The 21,574-nt window shown below is 43.3% G+C and overlaps 2 protein-coding genes across 2 annotated transcripts in view; both read left to right on the top strand.

Annotated features, from left to right (window-relative positions):
- Nucleotides 1-246: 246 nt before the first annotated feature.
- Nucleotides 247-21,378, top strand: LOC145348622 (uncharacterized). Its single transcript, XM_080196793.1, is given in 6 exon segments — nucleotides 247-334; nucleotides 5,652-7,532; nucleotides 7,534-7,930; nucleotides 14,583-14,613; nucleotides 18,414-19,611; nucleotides 19,613-21,378. Coding segments are annotated over 5 exon segments (3,255 nt in total). The 5' UTR covers nucleotides 247-334; nucleotides 5,652-6,129; the 3' UTR covers nucleotides 19,839-21,378.
- The window catches only part of LOC145348036 (uncharacterized), a 51,846-nt gene continuing 44,580 nt past the window's right edge, over nucleotides 14,309-21,574 (top strand). The window contains exon 1 of the mRNA XM_080196156.1: nucleotides 14,309-14,348. The gene's annotated coding sequence lies outside the window, so the exon portion shown is untranslated. The remainder of the gene's footprint in view (nucleotides 14,349-21,574) is intronic.

The following is a 21,574-nucleotide window of genomic DNA, read 5'->3' as shown; positions in this document are numbered from 1 at the left end:
CAAACAGCTCAGCGCTCTGATTGACGGCTCCAACAGCCAATCAAGAGGAAAGAAAAGTTGGCCCCGCCCGTTTCGACATGCCAATAATCACAGGAGGGGCGGGGCTTCACAGACTCCGATCTCCTGAGCTTGCGCAGTGAGCGACGGCCGTTTCGGAGGAGGGGCAGGCGAGGGACGGGGGGAGAGAATCAAAGGGGCAGCCCGCGGTGCCTGATGGGAGGTGTAGTTCTGCCGCGCACAGCGGCAGTTGGCTCCCAGCGTTCGTGAGTTGGAATGTGAGGAAGCGCGAGCCCCGAGCGGCTGAACCGAATTGAAAAGCAGAGACTGACCCTTGGTAGGAACCAGAGCGATGGCGGTGGGAAGATTCACCATTGCAGGAGATTCCCTGTATATAAAACTGAAGAGGGTAAAGTCACACAAGTCGCAGTAGTCCTACTGATTGGGCAACGCAGAAGAGTTTTAGAAGTGATCTGAGGAGAAACGTTTCCCCCCGGGGGGCGGTGAGAATCTGGAACTCACCAACTGAAAGAGTGGTGGAGACGGGAACCTCACAACATTTCATAAACATTTAGATGATCACTTAGAAGACCAGAGCTAGGGAACAGGTGTAGGAAAATGAGATTAGTGTGGATTGGTGTTTGATGGCGGGCACAGACATGATGGGCCGAAGGACCTCTTTCTGTGCTGTAAACCTCTTTGACTCAAGGAATCTGCTGATGGGGTGAGAGAAAATAGATGGAGAGAAAGTTCATGTGGAGCTTCTCACTGGTGGAAAATTATTGGGTCGAATAGTTTTTTCTGTCCTTCAAAACTGGACTCAAAACAAAAACTACTGGAAATACTCAGCAGATCAGGCAGCATCTGTGAACAGAAAGATAAATTTTCAGCTCAACATAACATTTCATTAGAAACTAGTTTGGATGTTGAGCAGCTCCACTGTCAGACAATAAACTGCCCTTTCTCACTGACATAGCCATGGCCATTCTCACCAGTACCCCCCTGGCCCTGTTGTTAAACTGTACTACTTTTATATCCACCGAGTTGGTCAATCTGGAATCAATCTCCAGGGAGAAGCATAGTGGTTAGCACTGCTGCCTCACAGCGCCAGGGACCCAGGTTCGATTCCTGGCTCGGGTCACTTTCTATGTGGAATTTGCACATTCTCCCTGTGTCTGTGTAGGTTTCCTCTGGGTGCCTCGGTTTCCTCTCCACCAATTCTTCCCCCTCTCTCCACCCCTCGCTCCATTCCCTCTCCAAACCCCCCACCCACCTCCCCCCCCATCATCCCTGACATCCTTTTCTCCTGTCCCCCTCCGGTTCTCATTCCTCTCTCCACCCCCCCCTTCCCATTCATGTGCTAATCCCATTGTTGCCTTCGCTGCTGTGAGCCTCTTCTGATCGACTATCAAACACATCTGATGATACGCATCCCCACACTATTGTTGTCAGTCTGACAGCCTCTGAGGATGAAGAATGTTATTCCCACAGTAGAAATCTCTGTCAAACATTTACCGGGGAACTGAGACAGCAGCTGCAATAAGTGAGGTTTTATTCAGATGGGACAATGACAAGTTTAAATCTCCACGTGATCTGCTGCTCAAAGTCTCCTCCGTTTCCCTGGTCAGTTTCCCAAACTTCAGGAAACTCCTGTTACTCCAGAAATATTTGGATTGGCTGTGAGAGACGTCAATCAGAGAGCCCACCCACTCTGCCCATTCTCTCTTCTTCCTCTTTCACAGCTGCTTCACTTCCTGTAGGGACTGAAAACCAAGTCAGGAGATGGTGAGTGAAGGAGCAGAATTTATAATAATTACATTGCATCATATCCACACTAATGTTCAGGCAGTCTGACTATCCTGTGGGGAATCAGGTGTGGAAATGCCCCTTATGCTGTGTGAGAAGATCCAGCTGAGAGACCTGTTTACTTGGTGCTTTATGCTGAGCTGTTTGATTGGAGCTGTGTGTTGGATATTGAGCGTGTTCATTGGAAGATTATTTTTTCTGATTTACAGGATATGTTTGTGTTCCTCAAAAAGAAATGTGTGCAGTTATATAGAGCGTTTTATGATCACCAGTGTCCCAAAGTTATTTAAAGCCAATGAAGTAGTTTTGAAGTGTGGTTCACCCCTTAACTTTTAACAAGACTGAACACCCTACTGGACAGTTACAATTTATGTTTCAGTCTGTAGGACCACTGATGTATTGATTTTTCTGGTCTGCTGGGGCGGTTTAGTTCTGTTTATTATCTGAAATTCCTGGTGTTTAGCCTACATGTAGCCCATTGTATTATTGTCACTGGATTCAAAGATTGTTTTTTATTTGATTTATTATTGTCACATGTATTAGTATACAATGAAAAGTATTGTTTCTTGTGTGCTATAAAGACAAAGCATACCACATGTGGAGAATGAAAGGAAAGAGCGCAGAATGTAGTGTTACATCATAGCTTGGGTGTAGAGAAAGATCAACTTAATGCAAGGTAGGCCCATTCAAAAGTCTGATGGCAGCAGGGAAGAAGCTGTTCTTGATCTATTTGGTATGTGTCCTGAGACTTCTGTATCTTTTCCCAGTGGAAGAAGGTGGAAGAGAGTATGTCAGAGGTGCATAGGGTCCTTAATTTTGCTGGCTACTTTTCTGAGGCAGCAGGAAGTGTAGACAGAGTCAGTGGGTGAGAAGCTGATTTGAGTGATGGATTGGGCTTTGTTCACAACAGTTCGTAATTTCTTGCAGTCTTGGACAGAGCTGTGATACAACTGGAAAGAATGCTTTCTACAGTGCATCTGTAAAAGTTGGTGGGAGTTGCAGTGGATATGCCAAATTTCCTTCATCTTCTGAGAAAGAAGAAGCTGTGTGGGCTTTCTTGACTATGGACTCTGAAGTTAACAAAGACTCTAAAGTTTACCCAATGCTGCTTCTGACATGTCTATCTACTGGTTTGATGATAATCATGGAATGACATTGTGATGGAATACAATCCTGCTGCTGCTCATGGCTCACTGCACCTCACAGATACCTAGTTTTCAGATCTGTCCTTGGTCTACTTCCCCAGTGATGGTTAACATGGTGACACACTCACTCATCAGCTGGAAAGGGAGAGGTAGTTTTCCTTAAACTTGTTTGACCTGAAGCCATGAGACTCAATGCAGTTATTGTTATTGATTCTATTCCAAAATGTATTCAATTCTGTTTCACAGCAGGGAGTGGTTGAAGTGAATAACATAGATACCTTTCAAGGAAACTACAAAAGTACACAAGGGTGAAAGGAACAGGAGGATGTACTGATAGGGTGAGATGAAGAGGGGTGAGAGGAGGCTTGTGTGAAGCATGAGCACCAGCATGGACCAACTGGGCTGAATGGTCTGTTTCTGTGCTGTATTTCTATGTATGTAACATTCTATGGTTAGATTTGAAATCACAATCTCTGGATTCTTAATCTAACACCATAGCAATTCAACTTTTATTGAATTGACTTTTAATACATTATTTAAAGATTTTACCTGAAGGCCTTGGCTTTCTCAGCCTGGACTTAGATTTGATAGTTTTGCCCAGTGCTGTGCCTGATAGCTGAATTTGGGACGTGCATTCTGAATGAGTGCAGTGTACCTAATTCTCCTGGATAAACCAGGACCCTTCAATCAGCCACACTGAAGCAATATTTTCCTTAGCTTCCAGCATTTCTTGCCCAGTGTATTTACTTCAAATAAAACAATGGGAAAATCTTCAAAATCTCTATTTAATTAACATTTCTCCTCAGTTGTTTTTAAACACATGCTCTAAGAGTAAAATTGGTCTTCATCAGTACAACTTGAGTTCATAGTGAATTGAAAGCCCGTTTTACACTCTGCTTGACTATATTTTCTATTGCTGACATGGTGCCTGGGAAGATGGGATTTAGGGTGGAGGAAAGAAAGAAGTCACTTTGTCTGCTCCTGGTCTTGAAGGGGTAACCAAGAAGGTAGATGAGGGCAGTGCAGTCGACATCGTCTACATGGACTTTAACAAGGCCTTTGACAAGATATCACATGGTAGATTATTGCATAAGGTTAAATCTCACGGGATCCAAGAAAAGGTAGCCAATTGGATACCAAATTAGCTTGACGACAGCAGACAAAAGGTGGCCATCGAAGGTTGTTTTTCAAACTGGAGGCCTGTGACCAGGGTCCACTGTTATTTGTTATTTATACTAATGATTTGGATGAGAATTTAGGGGACATGGTTAGTAAGTTTGTAGATGACACAAGATTGGTGACATAGTGGACAGTGAAGAAGGTTATCTAGGATTGCAATGGGATCATGATCAATTGACCAGTGGGCCGATGAATGGCAGATACATTTTAATATAGATAAATATTATCTATAATATGGGCGGCACGGTAGCACAGTGGTTAGCACTGCTGCTTCACAGCTCCAGGGACCTGGGTTCGATTCCTGGCTCGGGTCACTGTCTGTGTGGAGTTTGCACGTTCTCCTTGTATCTGTGTGAGTTTCCTCCGGGTGCTCCAGTTTCCTCCCACAGTCCAAAGATGTGCGGGTTAGGTTGATTGGCCATGCTAAAATTGCCCCTTAGTGTCCTAAGATGCTTAGATTAGAGGGATTAGCGGGTAATAATATGTAGGGATATGGGAGTAGGGCCTGGGTGGGATTGTGGTCGGTGCAGACTCGATGGGCCAAATGGCCTCTTCACTGTAGGGTTCTATGATTCTAATGTGAGGTGATGTGTTTTGGTAAATTGAACAAGGGCAGAACTTACTCAGTTAATGGGAGGGCATTGGGGAGAGTTATAGAACAAAGAGATCTAAGGGTACAGGTGCATAGTTCCTTGAAGTGGAGTCACAGGTGAACAGGGTGGCTTGTTTGGTCAGAACAATGAACACAGGAGTTGGGACATCTTGTCAAAGTTGTACAAGACATTGGTAAGGCCACACCTTGACTACTGTGTACAGTTCTGTTCACCCTGTTACTAGAAAGGATATTATTAAGCTAGAAGGAGTGCAGAAAAGATTTACTAGGATGCTACCAGAACTTGATGGTTTGAGTTATAAGGAGAGGCTGGATAGACTGGCACTTTTTTCCCTGGCGCATAGGAAGCTCAGGGTGATCTTATAGAAGTCTATAAAATAATGAGGGACATCGATACCGTAGTTAGTCAACATCTTTTCCCAAAGGCAGGGCAATCTAAAACTAAAGGCATAGGTTTAAGCTGAGAGAGAAGCAATATAAACGAGTCCAGGGGGGCAATTTTTTTGCAGAGAGGGTGGTGGCTGTCTGAATGAGCTGCAGAGGCAGTAGTAGAGGCGGGTACAATTTTGTCTTTTAAAAAGCATTCAGACAGTTACATGGGTAAGATGGGTATAGAGGGATATGTGCCAAACATAGGCAATTGAGACTAGCTTAGAGGTTAAAAAAAAAGGGGCCTATTTCCTTGCTGTAAACCTCTATGACTCTATGGTCATTCTCCAGTGTACCTGCTGGAAACAGAAGGTGTGTGACAGACAAGTGAGGAAGAAGAAAGCCCATGCATCCAATCCCTCACACAGAGGAATAGCAGACTGGTACTCACTATGGAACAGTTTCTAACTGAGGAGTCAGCTCTTTCAGCATTGGAGGAGAAGGAGTTGGAGGAAATCATGTTTCCTTTTCCTGTTTTACAGAAGGATTGCACTGTGCTACACCAGAGAATATAGAGAGAATAGACACCGCAGATAGATTCTGACCATCACCCAAGGAACAACTGCACTGCTGTGGGAAGACATCTAGTCCCTTCACATCATTGCTCAACACAGAGAAGGTTGGGCAGTGAAATCATCATCAGGAAATCAGTTGGGTTAGGGGAGTATTGACATACCATCAGATCTGAAACTGGTCAGCGGTGTGAAACCTTCCATCAGAACCAAACTTTCCGAAGGTTTGGCTATGGGTGATCTATAAGGGTAGCCCTGGAAAGAAGTGTAAGTGGGTTCCACATGTGGTGAGAGTTTCAGTCATTCATTGAGACTCTTGAACCACTGACTCATTCCTACATGTGAGAAGCTGCTTGAGCGTGATGTGTAAGAGGGCTCCACAGGCTCACTGGATCTTCTAACACACAAGGTGCATCTGTTATCCCATCTATAACACGAGGATAGCCACATGGATGAGAAACCATTCAAGTGTGAGGTGTGTGATAAAACGTTCACAAATTCAACATCCTTCCTGATACACCAGAGGATTCATACTGGGGAAAAACCCTTCAAATGTGAAGTGTGCAACCAAGTCTTCACACAGTCATCAACACTCGTGAATCACCGACGCATTCACACCGGGGAGAAGCCATTTAAATGTGAGGTGTGTAACAGAAGCTTCACACAATCATCTGGCCTGGTGAATCACCGGCGCATTCACACAGGAGAGAAACCATTCAAGTGTGAAGTTTGTAACAAATCATTTGCACATTCATCTCCCTTCCGAAGGCATCAACGCATCCACAGTGGGGAGAAACCATTCAAGTGTGAGTTGTGTGACAAAGCATTCACAGACTCATGGACACTCCTGAATCACCAACACACCCACACTGGAGAGAGACCATTCCAGTGTGAGGTGTGTAACAAGAGCTTCGCGCAGTTATCGAGCCTAGTGAATCACAGGAACAGTCATACAGGAGCAAAACCGTTCAAGTGCGAGGTGTGTGACAAATCATTCTCACACTTGTCACACTTCAGCATACACCAACGTATTCACACAGGAGAGAAACCATTCACTTGTGAAATGTGTAACAAAAACTTTGCACGATTATCACACCTGGTATATCATCGCCGCCTTCACACAGGAGAAAAACCATTCAAGTGTGAGGTGTGCGACAAATCATTTTCACATTCATCTCATCTCCGTGCACACCAGCGCATACACACGGGTGAGAAGCCATTCCTCTGTGAGGTGTGTGACAAGAGTTTTGCACGATTATCAATCCTGGTGTATCACAGGCGCACTCACACAGGGGAGAAGCCTTTCATGTGTGAGGCATGTAACAAGGGCTTTGCACGATTATCGGACCTTGTTAATCACCAGCGCAGTCACACAGGAGAGAAACCGTTTAATTGTGAGGTGTGCGACAAATCATTCTCGCAATCATCGAACCTTCGTGCACACCAACGCACTCATACACGCGAGAAGCTGTTCAGGTGTGAGGTTTGCGACAAATCATTCTCAAAATCAGGGAACCTCCATATGCACCAGCTTGTGCACACTGGGGAGAAACCCTTCAAATGTGAGGTTTGTAATAAAGCTTTTGTGACATCTTCAACTCTCCTGATACATCAGAGGATTCACACAGGGGAGAAGCCCTTCAGATGTGAAATTTGTGAAAAGGCTTTCACCCAATCCTCTGATCTCTTGAAGCACCAGAGGATTCACACAGGGAAGAAACCCTTCAAGTGTGATGATTGTGCGAAGGCTTTCGCTCACTCCTCTGCTTTCCTGAAGCACCAGAGGATCCACAGTGGAGAGAAACCTTTCAGACATGAGGTGTGCAACCAAGCCTTTGCACAGTCATCAACAGTTGAAACACCAACACATTCATATGGAGCAGAAGCCATTCAAGTGTGAGGTGTGTGACAAAGTCTCCCAAAGCTGTCAAATATCCTCCTCTATTAGTCAATCCACAAAGCGTGAGATATCCATGGCAGCTTTTATGATGTCTTTGGCTTTACTGGAAGACCAGAGGATTCACTCAGAGGAACAAATCTTTAGGTTCCTTGTTTGTGTCAAGGCTTTTACTGATGAATGCAATCTCCTGAAGCAGCAACAGATTCACACTCATGCAAAACCATTCAGGTGTAAGGTAAAGTTTTCACAGTCAGCGTATCGCCTGGTCTGGTCCATCATCACACTCACAGGTAGAAACCCAATCTTTGTGGGTTCTGTAATAAAGCTTTTACCCAGTTGTCACACCTCCTAGAACATCAATGAACTCAATGGGAAATAAACCCTTCCAGTATGGGATATGACAGTATTGTTTCACCACCTCCTCCACTCTCTCAAAACAACATCTCCACGTGGACTTTGACCTGGCTCACCTGCTTCCCTTACACTGAGAGTTGTCTGTGTTTACCCTCCAGTGCTTACACAGGGCAACTGTCCTTCCAAGGTACTGTCTGTCTACAACCTCTCCCCCAGCAGTGGTTAGCACTGCTGCCTCAAAGCACCAGGTTCAATTCTGTGTGTGGAGTTTGCATGTTCTCACCGCGTCTGTGTGAGTTTCCTCTGGGTGCTCAAGTTTCCTCCTAAGTCCAAAAGATGTGAAATTTAAATGGACTAGCTATTCTAAATTGTCCTTCAGTGTCTCCAGATGTGTAAGTTTGGGGGTTTAATGGGGTAAATATGTGCAGTTACGGGGATAAGGTCTGGGTATGTTGCTCTGTCGGAGAGTCGGTGCAGACCCGATGGTTAGAATGGTCTCCTTCTATTCTGTCGGGATTCAGTGATTCTAAATCTCAATCAGCTCAATCATTTCAAGAAGGCCAATTTAACCAGATATCCAGTAGTAGACATCAATATGTATAGCAGCTCCTGGATAGTCTCAACATCCTTTCAATGCAGTGCCAGGTACAAGACACTCACTGACTCTCACTCTGACCAAAGAGGCAATCAGATACTCAACGGTTAGGAAGGTTTCAGCTTCTGATCTATCAGCACAAGTACCTGGGGGAGGAGCCATTCCTGGGGTAGTTATGGAGGGACTTCAATTAGTCTCAGCATCTGGTCTATTGAGGGGGAGAATTATCCAGGAATCCTGTTGCTCATTAGTAAGGCCAGCAGGGAAGTCAGGGGGAGGGCAGGGTGTGTCTTGGCTGTGACAATTTTCATTATCTCACAACATTCACTGTGAGTCTACATGTGCTCAATGGTCACTCGTGGTGTCTGTGGCTGTGGCTGTACTCCCCAAATTGACTATTACTCTCAGAACAAAATATTCGTTGTGAGGTGAAGTATAGTCATTATTCCTGCACAACCTGCCTTCTCATCACTTCCTGACATCTTATTTGAAAACACTAGTTTTAATTTTAATGCTTAGTCCCTGTGCTGGCAAAATGAGCCACATCTTGGGACTAGGCAGGGGCAGAATTGGATCTGATTTAGTTGATGATTTTAAAATACTTTGTTATTTTGATTAATTCAAAATTTGGTGTAGGCTGTATATTGTATAGTTTGATAAAACAGCAGACAATCTTCTGCATGGATTTATAACTCACAATAAATTCTCTTTTTTAGTTGACCCAAAGCATCTGATTTATCAGCATGGTGATTTCCCATTCACTGAAACTCTCAGGAGCCTACAGTAAGAGTCCTGTACACAATATATTGGTCACTGTCACTGTAGACATCGATGAATTTTATAATTTCCAGTTCACGTGAAGTAGAACATTTCCCTAAGAAAGATGGACTTGTGTATCTATATCAACTTTCATGAACTGAGGCTGTTGAAAATACAGGTGATGAAGTGTTTTTGAAGTGTACTCACTGGAAACGTGGCAGTTAATTAATTCACAGCAAGTCCTATAAGTGTGATAATGACCAGATAATCTGTTTTTCTGATGTTTATTGTGGGATCCATAGTTGGGATTTTTTACATTCACCTGAGATAGCAGGTGGGGACTTCTTTTAACAGATCTGAAAAATGGTACCTCTGACAGTACAGCACTCCCTCACTGCTGCATTGGAATTTCATCTCAATGCTCAAGTCTCTGGAACGAGACTTGAATCCACGACCTTCTGACTCGAGAGACGACAGTGCTAACTAAGCCATGGCCAGCAATAACTTGTAATATTTCTGTTGTATTAGATTCATTTTCTAAGGGGTTAAGTCTCAAGACTGTGTACAGAATATTTTGCCCCCTGTAAACTGGCAGCCGGAAGTTTGATTTGTATTAAAATGGTAACTAGTTTAAGCTGTAGATGTCAGTGTTGTCTCTGAGTCTGCGTTCCTATTTTTGTTTTATTTTATGAATACAAATTCCGAAGCCAAGTGAAAGGATCCTCACTTGGTGAGTTTACAGTGATTAGTCTGTAGACACTCCTCGATAATGTGCAGCATTGTTTGTGTGTCTTCACAAGTGCATAAGAGTTTGTACTGAGGCCCCATTAGTGGAGGTTGTCTGCAGAGGAGCCTTGCCCTGTCCTGAACCTGTTTAGCAAAGACCACTCTCACTGAAGTAGTTCAAAGCGATTTGGCAGATTTGTCACAAGGAATTTATTAGCGACTCCCGTGTTTCCCTTTCCTTGATTCAAAGGATGTCTGCTGGCTGATCCAATTCAGGAAGGTTGTTCCACTTGGGGCACTGAGAAGGAAGGTGGGCAGTAGGTGGGTTGAAAAGATCATCATGGACTGAGTAAATGATGGGCAGTACAGAGGATTTCAAATAGCTTGTGGGTTATAGTCAGTTGTGGGTTGTGAGGGGAGTGATGTTTGTGAGGACTGAAAGCCACGGGAGAGAAGGTGAGTGGAGGACTGCCGTTATGATGCACATTGTGTTCATTTGAGTCTCAGCAAGATGTGTATGAAAGATGTCCTTCACAGGTACTCAGTACTCGCTGTGCGAGTGCTGAGATCCCGAGTGTTGTGGCAGCAGCTCCCTACATAGATCCAACAAGTTTACTGATTGCTTCTGGTTTGATCTTTGCTATTTCCTTCAAATTAAAAACAATGTCCGTGGCATGTAGATGTTACTGCCTAGAGTAATATTTATTCCCCATCCCTGATTGCCCTTGAGAAGGTAGTGGTGAGCCGCCTTGTTGATCATGAGGTGTAGGTACACCTACAGTTAGGGAATGATTTCCAGGATTTTTGACCCAGCAACATTGATGGAACAGTGATAAGTTTCCAAGTCAGAATGGTGTGTGACTTGGGGGAGAGTTTGCGGATTCCCATGTTTGGCCATATTTGAGGCAGCTCTTCAAATTTTGGTTTTTGGGTGTTCAGGCAGCAACAGTCAGTCATATTCATGATTCCAGTCTAGATGCTGTGGCCAACGATTAGCAAACTAGACCGACAGAAAATAGTTTATTTCAGCTGTATTAATTAAAATAGAATTAATTAAAGAAGAATTAATTAAAATACTTTAATAGAGTCATCATGACATTATAACTTCAATAATACTGTGTGGAGTTTCTGCTTTGTTTCTTTCTTTTATGATAGTTAAAATAGTGAACTTTTTCTCTATCCCTCTCGATAATGATGGAGAAGGGGAGAGAGAGCGAGAGAGGAAGAGGAGGAAAGATAATGATACATAAGAGGAGAAAGATTGACAAAGTGGAGAGATGGATAGCGATGAGAAAGAAGAGGAGAGTAAATGACTTTATCAAATTGAATACAACAGAGAGTAGCAGCAGAGGTCACTGGAGGTTTATAGAATAGCTGCTTCCCCAAGGTGTTGGAGGGATTGATAACACTCACTCGGTATTGAAGGTTACCTGAGGTGACTCATGAAGCTTCCTGAGCAGAAAACAATTCCCCTCCATCATGTGTGTAATGAACATCTGAGCATGTCACTCTCACTGGATCATCCCACAATGCTTTCATTGTCAGAGACTCAGACATCAGACCCATATTTAGGGAAGGTGAGTGACCTGATTAGGGACAAAGTCCATCCTTTCCTCCTGTCACCCTATTAAAGAAAGGATACTATTAAACTAGAAGGAGTGCAGAAAAGATTTACTAAGATGATAATGGGACTTGATGTTTGAGTTATAAGGAGAGGCTGGATAGACTGGGACGTTTTTCTCTGGAGCATAGGGGGCTGAGGGATGATCTTATCAAGGTCTATAAAATAATGAGGGGGCTTAGATCAGCTAGATATCGTTTCACAAAGGTAAGGTCAGAGAGGAGAGATACAGAAGTGTCCAGAGGGGCAATTTTTTCACACAGAGGGTGATGAGTGTCTGGAACAAGCTGCAGGAGGTAGTCGTAGAGGCGGGTACAATTTTGTCTTTTAAAAAGCATTTAGACAGTTACATGGGTAAGATGGGTATAGAAGGATATGGGCCAAATGCGGGCAATTGGGACTAGTTTTGAGGTTTTAAAAAAAGGGCAGCATGGACAAGTTGGGTTGAAGGGCCTGTTTCCATGCTGTAAATTTCTATGACTCTATGTAGCTGATGTTACTACTGTTAATGGCATGTGAGGAGGGTTTCTTTTGAGAATCATAGGATCTCTGCAGTGCAGGTGGCCATTTAGCACATCACATCTGTACAGGCAACAATCCCAGTCAGGTTCTATCCCCACATATTTACGCTGCTTTCCTGGCACTAAGGGGCAATTCAGTAATCAACCTAACTCTCACATCTTTGGAATGTGTGCGGAAATCCAGAGGAAACTCATAGATACTGGGAGAATGTGTAAATGACATACAGACAGTCATGCAAGGTCAGAATTGAACCTAGGTCCCAGGCGCTGTGAGGCAGCAGTGCCACCACATTGTTTATTGGTACCTGTGACATCACCAAATGAAGGAGCAGCTTGTGATTTCAAATAAACCTGTTGGACTATAACCTGGTCTATGTGTACTCTCATCTTGTCCACCCCAGTCCAAAACTGGCATCTCCATATCACATTGTTTATTGACACCCGTGCCTCTCTGAGGGACACTCTCCAAACATTCGGACAGGTGTTACTCCCTTCCCCCACCCAAGGTGTCCCTCTCTCCTGTGTCCCCTCGCTCTCTTTTACCTGTTTCTCCTGTCTTCATCTCCCTCCTATACTCTCTCCTGTACATCTGTTAATCTCACCACTGCACTTTGTCACTGCCTTGGATGCTATACGTCTTTCTCTTCTGATCCGCAGTTAAATACATTTGCGGCTACATCCCATATTAATGTTGTCAGTTTGAAAACCTCCAAGGACGAACAAGAACTACTCCCACACTAGAACTCTCTGTCAAACATTAACAAGAGGGAGCTGAGACAGCAGCTGCAATAAGTGAAGTTTTATTTAGATGGAAGAACGACAAGTTTAAATCCCCACCTGATCTGCTGCTCAAAGTGTCCTCCGTTTCACTGGTCAGTTTCTCAAGCTTCAGGAAGAAGTCTCCCAGCAGCAGGTTAAAGTCCAAAAGGTTTATTTGGAATCACAAGCTTTCGGATCGCTGCCCTTCATCTGTTGACTCACCTGATGAAGGAACAGCGCTCTGAAAGCTCATGATTCTAAATAAGCCTGTTGGACTTTAACATGGTGTTGTGAGACTTCTTTCTAATGCCCACACCAGGACTTTGACGGGCTTAAAGTTGTAACCTAACTCCTAGTTGTTGACCTTTAGTGCTAATTAACTTAAAGTGCAACTACGCTTGAAAAATGTTAACCTGTGTGAAATTGAGGTATATTGCAGACTAAATATAGGATGAACTTTGATGATATTGCCAGCATTTCCACCTCAAAGCTCCGGGAACCTCCGTTTCCTCCAGAAATATTTGGATTGGCTGTGGGAGACGTCAATCAGAGAGCCCACCCATTTTCTCTCTTCCACAGCTGCTTCACTTCCTGTAGGGACTAAAAACCAAGTCAGGAGATGGTGAGTGAAGGAGCAGAATTTATAATAATTACATTGCATAATATCCACACCAATGTTCAGGCAGTCTGACTATCCTGTGGGGAATCAGGTGTGGAAATGCCCCTTATGCTGTGTGAGAAGATCCAGCTGAGAGACCTGTTTACTCGGTGCTTTGTGCTGAGCTGTTTGATTGGAGCTGTGTGTTGGATGTTGAGTGTGTTTATTGGAAGCATCTCTCTTGTGATTTGCAGGCTGATAGATTATTCGTGCATGAGAAGGTGAGGTGTAATTAGCTGGGAGGCGCTGAGACACATTTATTGAAATATCTTTGTTAAAGATTTTACCCAAAAGCCTGGGGTTGGAATTGATAGTTTTGCCCAGTGCTGTGTCTGATAGCTGAATTTGGGATGTGCGGTCTGAGCGAGTGCAGTGTATCTAATTTCCCAGGATAAACCAGAACCCTTCAGTCAGCTACACTGAAACAATATTGTTCTGCTGGAAGCACTTCCTGCCTAATGTGTTTTCTTCAAATAAGATGAATACTATTCCCACACTAGAAATCTGTCATTTATCAGTGGTAATTGAGACCGCAACTGCAGTCAATGGGATTTTATTCAGATGGAACAATCGTAAGTTTAAATCCCCACCTGATCTGCTGCTCAAAGTCGCCTCCGTTTCACTGGTCAGTTTCCCAAGCTTCAGGAAACGCCTGTTACTCCAGAAATATTAGGATTGACTGTGAGAGACGTCAATCAGAGAGCCCGTTCTCTCCTCTTCCTCTTTCATAGCTGCTTCACTTCCTGTAGGGACTGAAAACCAAGTCAGGAGATGGTAAGTGAAGGAGTAGAATTTATAATAATTACATTGCATCATATCCACACTAATGTTTAGGCAGTCTGACTATCCTGTGGGGAATCAGGTGTGGAAATGTCCCTTATGCTGTGTGAGAAGATCCAGCTGGGAGACCTATTTGCTCGGTGCTTTGATTGGAGCTATGTGTTGGCTATGGAGTGTGTTTATTAGAATCATTTCGCTTCTGATCTACAGGCTGATTTTTGTTGCTAGGTCATTGCTGAATATGAGAAGCTTGGTATGGGTAAGGATTGGGGTAGACAGTGCTAATCACCCGGGTTGTCCTCAATGGCCAAGTTGCCTGTTCATCTGTGTACAGTTTTGGTCTCCTTGAGAAAGGATATACTGGCATTGGGAGAGGCGCAGAGGAGCTTCACTAGGTTGATTCTGGAGTTGAGAGGACTGCTTTATGAGGTGATATACTGAGCAGCCTGGGACTATAGTCATTGAAATTTAGAAGAATGGGAATGGGGAGGGGGGTGTTATCTTCAAGAAACATAAAATTTTGAAGGCAGAAACAACAAGGTTGTTTTTACTGGCAGATAGAACTGAAGGCAAGACTGAAACAATAATGAAACTGGAGACAATACACTTCTCTTTAACCTGTGCTTAACCCTTTCTCCACTCACGTTGTCTGTACCTTTTAAGACTTGATAACCTGTAAAGACTTGCATTCCAACCATTATTGTGTAAATTGAGTTTGTCTTTATATGCCCTCTTTGTGAATAGAACTTCCACCTGATGAAGGGGTAGTGCTCCAAAAGCTAGTGGCTTGTACTACCAAATAAACCTGTTGGACTTTAACCTAGTGTTGTGAGACTTCTTACAATGAAACTAGAACCAGGGGCATAACTTCAAAGTAAAGGGGAGCAGATTGAGGAGGAACATCTTCACCCAAAGTTTTGTGAATCTGTGGAATTCCTGCCCAATGAAGCAATTGAGGCTACCTCACTGTTTTTAAGGCAAAGATAAATTTTTGAACAGTAAAGGAATTTAAAGGTTATGGTGATCTAACAGGTAAGTGAAGCTGAGTCTGTGAAAAGATCAGCCATGATCTTATTGATTGGAGGAGCAGGCTCTAGGTGCCAGGTGGCCTCCTCCTAGTTCTTATGTTCTAATGATGGTCATTGTCAAAAGCAGCCAATTGGATGTAGATATTGTCCTGATTGACAGGATAATTGGCTAATTGTTCTTGATTGGAATAGCAGCCAGTGAGTGGGAGGTGTCAGATTGATCAGTCACTTCTGTCATGCTGAGTTTGTGCAGTTCTGATTGGATGATTTTGCTGCTGCTCGAAGCTGATTGGAGACAAAGTCAGGAAGCGAGGCCCCAGTGTCTGTTTAGTTCACCCTCGCAATCCCCTTCCCTGGTCTGCCCTTGGTCAATGAGGATATATACTGCCTGTGTTAAGTTTACCCTCTCAATCCTCTTCCCCACCTCTCTACCCAATCCCCCCTCAGTCAGGGAGAGAGTCCCCTAGTGTTTCTGTTTAGTTTACCCTCACAAGACCACTCTCTTCACATCACCTTTAGGAGAGTATGTGTTGGGGTATATGTCAGTACACATACAAAATTGCTCATTGAAACAAACCTGACTTGTCCCCTTTTTCCCACCCCGCTTGCATGTAAATTCCTGCAAGTCCAGGTCAGTGAGCACCTGAGACAAACATACTGTCAGCATTAGTTAAATCCAACTGTGATGTGGAAATAATGATATCGGACTAGGATGGGCACAGTAAGAAGTCTCAACACCAGGTTAAAGTCCAACAGGTTTATTAAGTATCACGAGCTTTCAGAGCTCTGCTTCATCAGGTGGGCGATACCTGATGAAGGAGCAGCACTCAAAGTTCATCATACCAAACAAACCTGTTGCTTTAACCTGATGTTGTGAAATCCAACTGGTTAGCTCAGTCCTGGTCCCCTTCTGGGGATTTTCACAATAACTTAATTGTAGTGTTAATGTCAGCCTACATGTGAGACTAATAATAAATAAACTTCTTCTGTGTGACCAGGACATGGGGCCCTGACTGTCTGTCTCTCTCTTTTTCTCTATCTGTCTGTTTGCCCAGTTGTTCTTTGTTAGCAAGAAGATAATAAAGATTTTACCAGTTACTTAACTAGTGGTTTTTAAGTGGTCATTTCTATTCATGACTTTTTTAAAAAATAAATCAACTTTGGCAATGTCTCAGGTTGTTGGTGTTTCCTTCATAATGTTTTATTGAGACATATGTTTAATGTTGTTCCAGACTAGATCTCAGGCAGCTCCTGCTGGTGGTCTGGCTGAAGGGAAATGAGACTTACTGGAAATCGAATGACTTTTTGGAGAGCTGGTGAAAAGAGTTATTTTTGCTCCAACAGAAATGGGAGGTGTTTGGAAATGTTCAGCATGTCTGGTGTATTTATACTGAGAGACAGAGGTCAATGAGTCCTTGTCAGAATGAGTTCAGGTCATAGACCTGAAGCATTGGCTCTGTTTCTCTCTGCACAGATGTTCCTGGCTGTTGAGTATTTCCAGCATTGTACAGTACTTTCATGTTATATATTCCATGTTGGGCATTCAAAGTGTGGATAGTCTCAATTTAAAATGAGAAAATATTGATCACTCAATGCAAAATATATTTTTTCTGTCATTAAGGCTCACTTGTTTGGACAGAAATGGCTTACAGATTCATAGAAACCTTAGAGCAGAAAGAGGCCATTCAGCCCATAGAGCCTGCACCAAGAACAATCCCTCACATGTCTCATCCTTGTAACCACACATTTACCCTGCTAATCCCTCTAACCTACGTATCTTGGGACACTAAGGGGCAATTTAGCAAGGCCATAGCACCTAATCCACACATCTTTGGACTGAGGAGAAACCAGAGTACCCAGAGGAAACCCATGCAGACATGGGGAGAATGGGCAAACTCCACACAGATAGTGACCCAAGCCAGGAATTGAATCCGGGTCCCTGGAACCTTGAAGCAGCAGTGCTGACCACTGTGACACCATGCTGTCCCTCGTTATTACAGGTGAACTGTTATTGCTATTTTACAAGGTTTTGTAATGTTTAAACTTGGAAGTGAAACCAGGAATATGTTAGTTCAGATATTTAACCTGCTCATGGGATTGTGATGCTTGTGGGGCTGAAGTCTTTTGGACGTTGCTGTCTGGATATTGCATACGGCCATAAAGAGATGATTGTTTAGTATGAATGACCACATTGTGTGGAATTATCTGACAGGCTGTGGTTATAATGAGTATCACAGCAAAACTGAGCTTTCAATGGACTTCATAAATAGATGTACAAAAGTTTTTCAAATGTTATTTGAAACAGTTTGATCCAACTGTGACTGTAGTTCGCAATTCTGGGTGCCTGACATATGTGAGGGTTAAAGGGCCTAACGATCTTGAAGATAAGGGAATTATAAACAGCAGAAGCACTAGGGCTCAAAGTGTACCTAAATCACTGCAGTGATTCAAGAAGGCAGCTCACCACCACATTCTGAAAGGATAATTAAGGATGAGGAGCAAATGTTGGCCTAGCCAGCAACACCCACATCCTGTGAAAGCATAAATAAAAAAACTGAGCCGTCAGTCCCTTCAGCCGAGGAGTTGGAGGAAATCATGTTTCCTTTTTCTGTTTTACAGAAGGATTGCACCATACTACACCAAAGAATACAGAGGATAGACACCGCAGATACAGCCTAACCATCACCCAAGAAACAACTGCACAATGGTGGGAAGACATCCAGTCCCTTCACAGCACTGCTCAACATAGAGAAGGTTGGACAGTGAAACCATCATCTGGAAATCAGTCGGATCAGGGGAACTTTGACATATCATCAGATCTGAAGCTGGTCAGTAGTGTGGAACCTTCCCTCAGAGCCAACCTTTTTTTGAAGGTTCAGCTATGGATGATTAATCAGGGTAAGATGAACTCTAGTAGGCTCCAAGTGTGGTGAGAGCTTCAATCATTCCACTGAGTCATTCCAACTGTTCAAGTGTAAGGAGGGCTCCATAGGCTGATGAGACCTCTTAAAGCACACAAGGTGCAACAACTAACACAAGGAAAGCTTCATGGAAGAGAAACCATTCAAATGTGTGGTTTGTGACCGAGCCTTCACTTACCCATCAACGTTCATGAATCACCAACGCATTCATACTGGGGAGAAACCTTTCATTTGTGTGGTGTGTAACAAGGGCTTTGCACAGTTATCAGGCCTGGTGAATCACCGGCTCATTCACACAGGAAAAAAACCATTCAAATGTGAGGTGTGCCACAAATCGTTCTCGCAGTCATCAACTCTCCTTATGCACCAACACATTCACACAGGCGAGAAACCATTCACATGCAAGATTTGTATCAAATCATTTTCACGATCATCTCAACTCCGTGTACACCAAAATATTCACAGAGGGGATAAACCATTCACATGTGAAGTTTGTGATAAAAGATTCTCTGACCCATCAAATCTCCGCAGACATCAACACATACACACAGGGGAGAAACCGTTCGCCTGTGAGGTGTGTGATAAATCATTCTTGGTGTTATCAGATCTCCGCAGACACCAATTCATTCACACGGGGGAAAAACCGTTCACCTGTGAGGTGTGTAACAAATCATTCTCACGGTCAGCAAGCCTCCGCATACACCGACGCATCCACACAGAGGAGAAACTGTTCAAGTGCAACTTGTGTGATAAATCATTCTCTGACTCATCAAACCTGGGCGCACACCACTGCACTCATATAGGGGAAAAACTGTTCAAGTGCAACTTGTGTGATAAATCATTCTCTGACTCATCAAGACTCCTGCTCCATCAGAGGACTCACACTCAGGAGAAACTATTCAAGTGTGAGGTTTGTGACAAATCATTCACTGCATCATCAAGGCTCCATGTACACCAACGCATTCATACTGGGGAGAAACCATTCACGTGTGATGTGTGCAACAAATCATTCTCAAGGTCTTGGAACCTCCAGGTCCATCAGAGGAATCATACAGGGGAGAAACCCTTCAAGTGTGAAGTTTGTGATCAAGCTTTTCCAATATCTACATGGCTGCTGAGACACCAACACATTCACACAGGGGAAAAATTCTTCCGGTGCGACGTGTGCAACAAAGCATTCTCACGGTCATCAAACCTCCGTGCACACCAACGCATTCATACAGGGGAGAAACCATTCGCGTGCGAGATGTGTAACAAATCATTCTCACGGTCATGGAACCTCAAGGTCCATCAGAGGAATCACACCGGATGAATCCTTCAAGTGCAAGGTTTGCAATGAAGCTTTCATTTCTTTGACATTCCTGTGAAACCAGAAGATTCACACGGGAGAAACTATTCAGGTGTGTGAAGTTTGAGAGCAGGTTTTAACCCACTCCTCTGATCTCCTGAGGCACCAGAGGATCAACACAGAAAATCCTTCTCATGAGATATTTGATCAAACGTTTACAGGGTCATCAATGCTCGTGCAATATTGATGTAGTCACACGGGAGAAACCTTTGTGTGAGATGTGTAATAAGGGCTTTACAGTTGTCACAGCTTGTGAATCACAGTGCATTAAGATTAGGGAGAACCTTGACCTCCTGGATCATTAGTGAACCCACATGGCAGACACACCCTTCCAGTGTGACATGAGCCTGGACTATTTCACTTGCTCCTCTCTTGCCAAACATCATTATAGCCACAAGTACTTGCAGTCTCCTCACCTTCCCTTACACTGAGTTTTCTGTGTTTACCCTCCAGTGCTCACAGTTTTTGTGATGGTGAGAAGGAATAATGGTGACACCGACCAATTGTTGTTGATGAGAGGTGGAGAGGGCAAACGAGGGAATTTAAGGAATGTGAAAATTGGAGTTATCCTTTGACATTATACAATTTAGATCATGGCTGATCTGTATCTTAATTTTATTTACCTGGCTTGGCTCTGTAACCCTGAATCTCCTTGTCTTAAAAAATAAACCTATCAATCTCAGTTTAGAAATTTTCAATTAACCCCCAGAATTGGCAGATTTTTGTGAGGAGCAAGTTCCAGATTTCCATTCCCCTTTTTGTGAAGAAGTGTTTGCTGACATTAGCCTGAGCAGCCTAGCTCTAATTTTAACACTGTCCCCTTGTTCTGAATACTCAGATGTTCAGGTTAGGTGAACTGGCTGTGCTAAATTCTCCCTCTGTGTACCCGAACATAGAGGATTTTCACAGTAACTTCATTAGAGACTGTGAATGTAAGCCTACTTGTGACCAATAAATAAACTTTTCCACCAGAGGAATAGTTTCTCTCTCATTATTCTCTCAACTTGTTTCATCACCTCAATTAAATACCAATTAAATTTTATCTCCACAGTAAAATTTTCTACATTAAAGGACCACAAGTTGAATCTGTATGCCTGTCCTCAGTTTAACCCTTACAAACAATCTATGCTGCACTCTCCTTAGAGGTCAATATATCCTTCCTGAACATAGGATCTAAACAGAGCTCTACAGCTGGAACACAATTTCCCCAAGGACGCAGTTAGTTTTGGGGAGGAGAAGCTTTGGATTATCTTTTCTCTTCAAGATGGTCCTGGAGTAATGAGCAGTTTTGACAAAGGAAAGCAGGACTATAGGTGCTTGATGTGGTCCAATCAGATCTGGCAATGGATGGCTGAACCAGATACGCTCAGATCTTCACTCTTTGGACTTGAGAAGTAGGGAAATCAACTAAGAAGGGAGTAAAGGATTTTCTGGGAACAAGGTCATAGAGGTGAGATGAGGCAGGGGCTATATCAGATCAATGTATACGGAAACACTGTCTATAAACCTGAGGCCTTTCATATCTCGATGTAATAATGGTATGATATATTCACCTTGCACTCTTCCAAGATTCATTTCATGTTCTGGGAAAAATCTGGAGTCATTTTCAATTTTTTTTTTAAATTTTGGTCAATTTTGAGATTGGTGTTAAGTGAATATTTTGTCTGCAGTTTTATCAATGTTCAGTATAGATATGATTCAATAAATTAACTTTAACTGAACTCAAATTACCTGATTTGTCAGCATGGTTTGTTCCTATTCATTGAAACACTCAAGCTTATGGTGAGTTCTGTACATCGTATATTGTCAGTGTCACTGTGGGCTGGTATACCTTCTCCATCACTGGGTTTAATATTTCCAGTTCATGAGAAACCTAATGTTTCCTTAACAAAGAAGGATTTGCTGAGAGTTGCCTCAAGTCAT

Source organism: Carcharhinus amblyrhynchos, chromosome 9 (assembly GCF_965287045.1).
Source record: "Carcharhinus amblyrhynchos chromosome 9, sCarAmb.v2.hapA, whole genome shotgun sequence".
Taxonomy (NCBI): domain Eukaryota; kingdom Metazoa; phylum Chordata; class Chondrichthyes; order Carcharhiniformes; family Carcharhinidae; genus Carcharhinus; species Carcharhinus amblyrhynchos.
This window is presented reverse-complemented; position numbering and strand designations above follow the sequence as displayed.